The sequence below is a fragment of the Atta cephalotes genome (genome assembly GCF_000143395.1).
Source record: "Atta cephalotes unplaced genomic scaffold scaffold00063, whole genome shotgun sequence".
In the NCBI taxonomy this organism is placed as follows: Eukaryota; Metazoa; Arthropoda; class Insecta; order Hymenoptera; family Formicidae; genus Atta; species Atta cephalotes.
Window position 1 is genome coordinate 657,421 of NW_012130127.1, and position 11,812 is coordinate 669,232.

The 11,812-nt window shown below is 27.3% G+C and overlaps 1 protein-coding gene across 1 annotated transcript in view; it reads right to left on the reverse strand.

Moving 5' to 3' along the window:
* Positions 1-2,012: 2,012 nt before the first annotated feature.
* LOC105623751 (venom acid phosphatase Acph-1-like) overlaps positions 2,013-11,812 on the reverse strand; it is a 10,051-nt gene continuing 251 nt past the window's right edge. The window contains exons 2-6 of the mRNA XM_012205130.1: positions 11,508-11,618; positions 8,081-8,346; positions 7,586-7,869; positions 2,367-2,575; positions 2,013-2,252 (exon numbers count right to left, since the gene is read on the reverse strand). Coding sequence (XP_012060520.1) covers positions 2,013-2,252; positions 2,367-2,575; positions 7,586-7,869; positions 8,081-8,346; positions 11,508-11,618 — 1,110 coding nt within the window. The remainder of the gene's footprint in view (positions 2,253-2,366; positions 2,576-7,585; positions 7,870-8,080; positions 8,347-11,507; positions 11,619-11,812) is intronic.

Genomic DNA, 11,812 nt, shown 5'->3' on the forward strand with positions numbered 1-11,812 from the left:
TTCGTAACTTAATAATTTACGTTATTAACTATTAGTATATTATAGTATATAATATATATTATATATTAGTATATATATATATATATTAGAGAGNGAAAGAACTCTTTGTTTTGTATATATATTTTCTATATATATATATTTTCTGAATTGTCATTATTAGACATGGAATCTTGTTCAACACGTCTAGAAGATAAAAATTTTAATCGTAGAAATGGTGTAAAAAATGAACTCCATTGGATAATCATTCCTTACAAGAGTGTTAATTACTAATCTAATGTTTTTTTGATAAAATTTTGATTTAGATAATAAAATAACTCTATCAATCATTTCAAATATTACTCCTTTTTTCTGTGATGTAAGATGTACAGATAAAAAATTTAGGTAACGTCCTGAAAAAGTAGGTTTGTGATACCAGTCAAATTTTAAGTAATCTTTATTCTTAATAATAGTCACATCCAAAAAATTAATCATGCCCCTCCCCCTCTCTCATTTTCCAATATAAACTGAAATCTAGTGTGAAATGAGTTGAAAACAATTAAAATGTGTTCTATTAATTCAATTGGAGCTGTCATAATATCGTCTACATATCTAATATAAAATGATAATATGATTCTCAAAATATCCAGCACCTCTGTTTCCAAATCCTGCAAAATAAGATCCGCAATAATTGGAGAAAAAGATAACATAAAATGGGAGTATCAAAATTTTGTTAATAATATTCATTATTAAAACAAAAGAATATAGAATCCAAAACAAAAGATACAGCTCCAAATGATGAATTCATTTTTTGTATGCTAATCGCCTTCTCAATTTTCCCATCTTTTCTCTATACTTTTGACCGCCAATTCAATCGAAACATATGTGAATAATGAAACCACATCCAATGATACTAGAGAGAAAGTCACTTCAACTTGAGTGCCTCTTAATTTTTCCACAAGTTAGAAATGATTGTCTATTTTACTGAAAGATCAGCATTTTTCACATCATGTAAGAATGAAGTCAAAGAATATAAAGGTCCAATGATGAGATTATAATTCTAAACGGTATCCCTTCTTTATTTATCTTCAGTAATGCATATGTTCTTGGTAAAATTCCATCACTAATCGCCAATTTTTTGTAAATTGATTCTGAGATGTAATTTTTCTTTTTCCATTTTTTTAATAATTTCTGAATATTTTTTGATAATTTATTAAGAGGATTTTTTACTAATTTTGTATTTGGATCTCTTAACATTTGTGTAATTTTCTCTATTCCAATGCTACTGTTATATTCCCTTTGTCTGCCTTCGTAAAAATTATCTTAGGATTATTTTTTATGAATTTAATAGAGTAATTGACTAAAAAGGAGATTCTTTTTGTAATAGATAAATGTATAAGAAGTATACGTAATATATGGCGTAATATGCAGGGTGTCTCAAAATATTTGAGATAATTAAAAATTGCACATTGTACATGACTTTTAGACTCAATTTAATCCGATCTACTTGCACATTGAGTATTGTCTCAAATTTTTTGGGACACTTTTTATAAATGACTTTCAAACGAAATAAACAAAGTAAAACAAATTAAAAAGTATATATAAGTGCAAAATATAAGCACATAATATAAGTGCAAAGAAATAAAAGAAGTTCCAATTTTTAAACTATACAATTCTAACTAATTAATCAAATATTTTGGTTTATTACATTTTTCTAATTTTATTGCTTGCAATTTATATAAACTTGATTTCATTGCATCTTCGAATATGAATGTGTCTGATCGTTCAATGCACATCTTGAAATAATTCAATTAGTTAATATTTATTGCATATGAATATTTTTCAGAGAAAGTGTCAAAAATATATGGTTTACTTGAAAATAGGACAACTCAGCGAAAAAGAGTCGCAGAATAAATTTCAAAAAACGAAGGAGAGACTTTAAGCTTCAAAATAACTAAATCTCTATCGTAATATTTTTATGGCAAAATGCATATGATTTTATAGACATATTAATTATTATGGCATATACATTATCACTAAACGCTCTTCTTCTCGATTGTTGATCTCTTAATTAAATTCTCCAAAATATTCTGCAAACCGGCAGGATATTCTATGCCAGCAAATTTCGGAGTCTGTCTCTTGTCGCAAATCATTTCCTCGTCAGATGGGATTAAGTCATCAATTAAATCCAGATATTTATCGAAGGGACATAATGTGTCACAACCTGGGATTGTAAGATCTTTGATAGTTGGTGGAATGCCCTGATAATATACGAGCTAAAACAATTCATTACATGATATATAATATATATAATTATATGTATATGTATTATTTCTTCTTTCATTATTAGAGTAACACATATATTGCTTGTGTATAATAAAAATGTTTACCTTCACATAATACTCTTGCTGGATCTGTTGCAATTCCAAAATAACTGCGCTAGAATACTCAGGTACATGCGGCTTATACACACCAAACGAGTGCAACATACTTGCAATATTGGTCTCGTGACCACTGTATAAATAAATCTTCGTATTCGGCGCAGCATTTGGATTTTGTGCAGCTATCATATTGTCTGTCATGGCACGGATCATTGGACCTGAAACAATGCAAGAGCAATGTAATTATACTAACAAAATTCTAATTAAAACTGCAGTTTTCCATTTAATCGTGTAAAAAAATCTATCACATTTGTAATAGACTAAAATACAAATAATAAATTTAATTTGTAAATTTTACATCAAAATTTACATCAAAATTTTTGGAGATTTTGTTATATGTGTACATATATATGCAATTAAGGAGCTAGATTTTATAAGGGGATATGCGTGGTTTTTCGGATTTATATAAATGCAATTAAATATTACCATATATATTATAATTGCAATTATCTAGTGAGAAATGACAATCGATGTCGAATCGACATTGATTTGATATCGATTCTATTGTCACTGGGTGAAACATTATTATAGGTGCGTTCTGATATTCATTGCCAGTACTGAAAATCTATAGCACACCTAACGTATACTATATAGTTTCAGCACTGGCAGTGAATATCGGAACGCACCCTATACATATAATTGCGTTTATAAGTCCGAAAAACTAATTCGTCACGCAGTTCAAATATCGTTTTTCCCATTAGATGGCATTAAAAAAACGCCACGAACTTTTTCCCACACCTAATATTTAGTACATAAATTCACATAGAAATTATTTAAGCATCTAAAATCCAACTTTGACCTTTATAGGCTTTAAAGTCTTACTTGTGTATTTATATATATGTATAGTTAATCGTTTATTATTGTTTATGTATCGCTGCCTGAAAAGTGCGTTATTATTTTTTTATATCGATTATTGCGAAGAATATTATTAAGATCTCGGTAATCTAAAGGCTTAGGATGAGAGATCCGAATTTGACTCCCGGCCGAGGAAGTCAAAAATATATATATATTTCCCGGCCGGGAGTCAAATTCTCTCATCCTTGTACACACAATAAATTTATTTAGTTTTTCCACGTCTTTCTAATAGAATGCCTGAATAAGCATCAAATTATTAAATTGCTTATCATTTAATTTGTGATATTATTATATTAGTTTAAATGCATTTACAGTCTGGAAAACTAATTTGGCGCGCAATTCAAATGACTACATATTTAGTATAAAAATTCACAGAGAAATTATTTAAGCTCCAGCTTCGACCGTCATTAGGTTTTAAATTCTTACTTGTTGTGAATTCACATATACGATTTTAATAAATCGTTTATTATTATATAAAAGTAGGTACTATGATCTAGCCGCGACCGTTTAATGACTTTTCTCCTTAATTGTTTAGAGTTATTGTCGACAATAACATTAGTAACAGATAATACTAGACAAATTATTATTAATGATATTTTTACAAAATTTTTAAATTGGTGAGTTGATGATGAAAAATGTAATAAAAATTGTAAAAAAAAATGGAAAATGATTTATTTACATAAAAATAAATTAAAAATAATCCATTCATAGAACAATTTAAAATCTTTAAAATTGGTCTCTTGTATTTTTTTGTATGACTAATGGTTTCGGCAATATAATAATTTGAATGTTCGCATGAGCGACATTTCTTATAAAATTTTGCAACTTACAAGCATGAATAACTTCACAAAAAAATTTCAAATTTTTGTTTGCGAAATACTTGTCTCATATTTTTATCTGTAGAATGTCAGCAAATTAAAAAAAAAGTTTTATATGACAATATTTTAAATATTTTGCCCAGTTTAACGTAGAATATATTAAGCATAAGCAGCTTTGCGCATTCATGTAAAGGCTATTGCAAGAATTTTGATCGTAATCGTAAAATCTCAAGCAAATCGACCAATTATAATCAAAATTGCGATGCTGACACTCATATTTTAAAATGTTCGATTGTGATTGGCCGATTTATTTAAGGCCTTACGATTTATAACTAAAATTTTTGAACGTATGATGGTCTTAACTTAAGCTTAACAATTATTGCATGATACCTGCGCCGTAAGATATGACGCAGCCGAATCCATTATCCTCATGAATGCTCCAATACTCTGCTCGATGATTCAAGCATGAGCTGATACAGCAAACAATCGTGATATTCCGAGTGTTTAAATTCTGTTATTATAAGCTAAAGAATGAAGTTTTGTATATCTCTAAGATTCAGAGTCTCAGTATTTCTTCCTAACAATCAAAGTTCTTACGATTGCGGTCACCCTGATAAAAATAAAAATCAGAATCGTAAGTCGAATAATGAGAGAGTAACAGAAGCATAAACGAAACTTCTAGAAGGAGAAAATTGGAACAATGAAATATAAAAGAAGCATTTACGCTTTTTTTACATTTTGATATTTCAATGCTTCTGTTACTCTCCAATTACATTCGATTTACTCCGATTTTTATTTTCATCAGGGCAAGAGTGAGAATATTATTACAGTAATTTGAACAAAACAATTTACATGCGTTTATACGTGTGACTGAAAAAAATCTGAAAATCGATTATGTGATAAAATAATACATTTTACAGACTCGGTCTCGAGATCTCGAGTATTGACTACATCAATTTTATTCGGAGTGGTCGCAATAGAAGATCGCGCTGACATTGTACAATGTTGAATTTTTTATTGCGGTTTCAGTTCTTAAATAATTTTAATCAAAAGTTTGTCGATAAAATATAAAAACTCCGAATAAAGCTGGTTGTAGTGCCGCACCGCAAACTTGGTAGCGAATATGCAGTGGCATTCATACGTTACACGATCAGGCGATCTTAGACCTATTATTTTTATCCTATAGCAACACTATAACATTACTTAATTTTTAATAAAATTTGCGCACGCGTTTGTGAAAATTATATTAAAAATTTTTAAAGGTCAGTATATATTAACAATCTTAAAATAAAAAATTACTGAAGATTTATATTGAATAATACAATAAATGAAAAAGGCTATATTCGATCAAAAGTCGGTGTTGATGCTTAATAATATTTTTGTGAAATTTCTTGTTTAATTAAGCAATTCTGTTCATTAGTATTAGAATTAAATTAAAAATCGAATTATTTTTTATGAAAAGTAGCAGTAACGATAACACTTTTATTTTTATAAAATAACGTTTCCAAAAAATTCTGCATACAGGATTTTTATCAAAAAAGTGTGGATACTTTATAATAATTTTTGTAAAATCGAGAAAATGTGAAAGATGTGTTTCGATATTTTAAAAAAGTTACTTTTTGTCATGGGTACTAATTATTATGCGAGAGAAAAGGGGGAATAAAAATTTCATTTTTGGCCATGGGGTCGAATCTTCCCACTCAAGGGCTTCATTTAAAAGAAGAGAGATTCCTGATAATTTTTAAATTGTTACAATATTCCTATAATAGCGACTGATCGAAGGTGATAATTTCACGAACTTGGAGTTATCCAGGATTAATTACGTGGAAGTGATATGGATATCTCTCTCATGTATTAAGAAAAAATTTCCTGAATCTAAGTAATATATGTATAGATTTTCTTAAATTAAGTAAACATTTCCTTATTGTAAATAATATTAACTAACGTAAACATATATATTATTTGATTTAATATAATACTTCCTTTTTTTGAATAAATTTATTTGCAATAAAGAAATGTTTTAAAGAAATGTTTACTTAATATTATTCAAGAGAATATTGCTCAGAATTAGAAATTTTTTCTGTGTAGTGTGTGTGTGTGTGTATATATTTGTGTGTTCGTGCGTGCGTTAATATAATAATAAAATTAAACCAATAATTACGACCAATAATTAAATGAGCAATACAAAATTTTTTTATAAAATAATATGAGATTGTATATATTCATGTATTTTAATTAGAAAAATGTGAATACGAACAATAATCGGAAGACATTTCATATTCACAGAGTGAGTCTTCTTCAGTTACACAAAAAAAAAATGTAAAACGCAATATAAAACGATTAGATCATTTCTATTGTATATTAAGTGGTCAGAAAAAAATTTTTCGTATCGTCAAGACACATCTTTCTCTTGTTTTTTTGTGCTGATAAAGATTCTATGAATACGAAACGTCTTGCGATTATTATTCGTGTCTATATCTTTGTAATTAAAATACAGTACATGAATCAACACAATCTCGTGTTGCATTTTATAAAAAAATCTTTTATTGTTTATTTAATGGTCGTTTCATTATTGTATTAATCATATAGATGATATCTTTGTCATTAAAATACAATACATGAATACACAATCTCGTGTTGCGCAATAAAAAAAAATCTTTTATTGTTTATTTAATGGTCGTTTTATAATTGTATTAACTATAGGTGATATCGAGCATCTTTTCTATTTGTTTAAAATCTTAAATTATTTATGCATTCTATCAAAGATTGCATACTGTCACGAAATTAATGGGGGCCAGAATTTAATCTAACATGTATGTTTAACATTTAAGATTTTAAATAGAAAAGATATATGCTCAATATCACCTATATATATGGTTAATGCAATAAAAAATCATTAAATAAACGATAAAAGATTTTTTATTGCGCAACATGAGATTGTGTATTCATGTATTTTAATTACAAAGATATCATCTATATGATTAATACAATAATAAAACGACCATTAAATAAATAATAAAAGATTTTTTTTATTCAAATACCTTTACATTCAAGCATACAAAGCATACGTGCACACACAAGATCAGATTCATGCTACTTCCATGCAATTGATTCTGGACAGTGCTAAGTGTATGAAATTATCACATTTGATCGCCATTTTGAATGAGGATATTGTAACAATTTAAAATTACCAAAATTTTGTTCGTTTTTAAATGGACCTCTATTCAACCCCATAGCTGCCATGACTATTTGAAATTTTCATTTCCTCTCCCCTCGCGTATTTAAAAATGGAGGACAATCAGCATTTATGTGTCAAAAGCTTTTTTTTTTAAATAGCAGAGTACGTCTTTCACCGTTTGCAAATATTTTCGATTTTAAAAATCATTACAAGGTTTCCACACATTTGATACATCCTATATAATTATACATTTTTAATAGTTGTTACTTTTATGTATTATTAAATAAAATTTTTTCTTCAAGATAAGTATAACTTACCAGCATATAATCTCCTTATTAAAGGAGTAAAGTTACTAATATTATATGCAGCTACAATTCCGTCAAACAATGGGCCATAAGGAAAATAGTCATATGCCCATTCAGGAAGAGGCAATCCTAAAGAAGATTCGGCTACGAAAGTGTGATAAAGATAGTAAAACTCCTCTAATGACTGTATGTTCTTGCCAGTTAATCTCGTCAAATTGCCCATCAAGTCCTTGAACTCACCAATCTTTGCTTGCCCTTCAGGCGAGTTTAATATTCGATTGTATTCCTCGAGGTATCTGAAAATGTAAATCGAGTTACTTTTTATATATTAGTTTTTTAAATATTTAAAAAATTAATAGTAATATGTCTTTTTAAAAACTATTCTGTAATTATATTCTTATAATCATGTAACTATAATTAATTATATAATCGAATTGCTAAAAAAAGATATTAATGCTATTTAAATTTTCACTGATTGCTCATCTTTCCTTTACATGCTTTACTTACTGTGGACACTCGTCTGAAAGAATAATATTGTCATCGATACGTGGAGTGTACAATATCGGGATTGGTTGCCAATTTAAAAGAGGAGACCATCGTTGTAAATTTCTCGGTGGGAACAAACTAGCAAGAACAAGTTGTAGAGACATTTTTGTTCTCTCAAAATCCGAACTACGAGCTACAACAAGTTTTGGCACATACAAACTGCCAAGAAAGTCATTATATCTAGATCGCAAAAATTTTCCCAATCTATATTCGTGTTTTTTGCCCTCCTATAAAAGATTTCATAAATTCGATCAATTAATGTTAAATAAATATTCAATTAATCTTAAAAAAAATTGAAAAAAAATTGATATGAATATTTATTGAAATAAAAATAATTTAATAAAATCTTTTTAAAGAAGAAACAGTAACTTTTGTAACGATGTAATATGCATTATCTTCATGTAATATGCATTATTCCCGTACTAACTAGTCGGATGCCACTCAGACAGCACAGAGGTGAATAAAAGTTCATAGGGAATTAATTTTAAAAAATACAAATAAAATTAAAAAAAATAAATATTTGAATAATTCTCGAAGAATCAGTTCATCTTAAAGTATTTCTCAGAAATTCATTATAATGAATACTTATAAACGAAGACCCCCAATTCAGAAATTTAAAATATTATGAAATTCTGAAAAAATATAAATGATATTCTAACATATAATAAGCAATTTTTTGCTGTCCGAATATACTTAAATGGGTAAAATCCTTGAAGATGAAGCCTTTTTTTTATTTCACTATTTATCAATAAAAAAGGAAAATGGAACAAAATTTCAAAGAAAAATTTATTGAGTAAAAACCTTATTAATTATTTAGTTACTCGAATTACAATTACAATTCAAAAATTATCAAAATATGAATGAACGTATTGTATAACAGAGCAGCAATAATAAGGTAACAATAATGGCTTTCCACTTAAAATAAGCTGCGTTCCAATTTTTCTATGTATTTTATATATCGAAAGCAGCTGACTTGTAAATATAGTTAAGTGAAGCACGTATTAATGTATTATAAAAGTATAAAGTATTACACAGTATTAGAAGCCAAAGAGAACTCAGAGAAAAATATAATTTTGACAACTATTAAATTAACAACTCTAATAATTTAAATACTTGCAACTAGCTTTACAAAGTAATTAAAACTAAAGTAGTATTGAATACTATATTTTTATAGTATTAAATATATTTTTATAGTATTATACTATATTTTTATAGCTTTTGGTACTACTTTGGTACTAGTTCTTACTTTTTAAAATTTACTATTTATTACTATTTAAATTTTGTACTTTATAATTATCACAACTATTTTTTTCTCTCAATGCAGAAAAATATCAATTGAGAGTATATTATTACTCTTGCTTTTATTTTTTGTTTATATTTTTTAATAATTTTTTAAACAATGAACAATAGTTTCCTAATCAATAAATCTTATTAAAAAAATTAATTTATTCTCTAAAATTTTGTTTTGTCTCTTGTTATTAGTAAATAATAAAATAAAAATAAAAAATTAATCTTATTCATAAATTGATTTTATCTCTTTAAGATGAATTCAAACAGTAAAAAAAATGTTTATTGCATATTAAAATATTTTCTATGTACTAAGGATATATTCATAATTTTTTAAATTTCCGAGTTTGGGGCCTTCCTGTGAGTCCTTGGAGTTTATATTGTACATTTAATATGGATACTAACTATATATTTATATAATACGGATACTAATTTTTTATTAAATTATTTTAATTTCAGCGATACGTGTAAACATATATATTTTATATATATTTAATTAATCTTAATATATATTTAATATATATTTAATTAATAAAATTTAATTAATATATATTTAATTAATAAAAAAAATTATATTGTACATTTAATATGGATACTAACTATATATTTATATAATACGGATACTAATTTTTTATTAAATTATTTTAATTTCAGCGATACGTGTAAACATATATATTTTATATATATTTAATTAATCATTTTGATATTATTTACCAATTTAGTATATTATTCTTTAAATACTATTAGTAAATTATCTGCGAAATTAAAGCCTCGTCTCTCATGCTTTCGAAAAATGAATATAAAATATATAAACTTTAAATAAATATAACTTCTACAAAAAATGGTCAGAATGAGATGTTGAAAATTTTGTTGCTTAAAATCTTTACTTTTCAGACCTTACTTTAAATAACAATTTGACTGATTTTTACAGAGCTACACGATTACAAATGATGATCCGTTAAATCTCAAAACTTTTTGTGAACTTTGCAAAGTTTTATGCCATAAATGAAAAGTCGGGCACAAATACTGTTTATAGCTTTCAAAAGCGTTTCCTTTTCCTTCAATTTGCTTTTTTAATGTTGTACAATATTTTTTCACCGTGTTATTCAATATTAAAATAAAAATGATTCTTTTGATTTTGACTGCTCATATTAGGTGTAGTAAAAAGAAATCCATTATTTTTTCATTCAATGTAAAAATATAATGGATTTTTTTTTACTACACCTAATAAAAGACGAACGGAGTAACGTACAATATTTGTTAAAAACGAAAAATCAATTTTAATCGCACGCGATTTTTTATTCAAAGAATTATGAATGTTTATAAAAAGATGTAATACGTTTTAAAAGCATTATATTTATAGTTCTTACTTTTTTCATAAAAAATAAACAATTTATTCTGGATAATACCATGATATAACCCAAGTAGTACAGTAGCGCTTTGTTAACGTTTTGTAAGCATTAAGCTGGAAACACAATGAAAAGCACAGGAACAGGCAATTGGAACAGGGAATAAAAGATTTCAATCTATCAGAAAACTTCCATTCTGTTATTGTTTTCTTATGGTTTCTGATAAGTTGAAATCTTTGCCTTTTTATTGTGTTTCCAGCTTTATGTGCTATTTGGGAAGAATACAAGGTTTCGTTGCGCATAGTAGTGGTGGAGTTTGGAGTATCCAATCAAAATTTACTTTGAAATGTAGCGCGACTGCGCAACATGATAGTATCATGGCAACGTATAACCTAAATTTAATCTGTCATCAAAGACATAGAGAATGCACAGATCCTATCTATATATATAAGTAGTATAGTCGACAAAAAGAGAGAAAGATATCGTGGATGACAGCCAATCTTCATTTCTTTCCACTTAATGATATAATGAGAGAGAGAATGATAGGGACATTGGCCATCTTCCATGGTCCCTCTCTCTCATTTTTGTCGTTATATTACTTAGATGGGGTCTATTTTCTATTTCTTTGTCTGTCACAGATCATACAGCCATATTGCCTTTTGCATTTGTGGCAATTCTATCATTGGTCAACGCATTTTAGGAGCGAAATACTTATATTCTTACATCACGGATGATATTATATGTGTACTTACTATGGTCAATTGTCCGAGGCCTGTCGGATAGAAAGAATAATTTATATATGGATCGTTTGGAAACATTTCGCGACCATTATTATCAGGTGTTCGATCGCCATGTCTAAATACCTATAAAGTGTAAATCATTCAAATATAGCAATTCTGGAATAATAAAGGTCAGTATTCATCAGACTGTGCAAGATTGCCAGATGTGGAAATTTTTTGCCCAAAAAAATGGCGTCTTGAAATAATGAGTGAGTGAATGAGTGAGTGAGTGAGAGAGAGAGAGAGAGAGAGAGAGAGAGAGAGAGAGAGAGAGTATT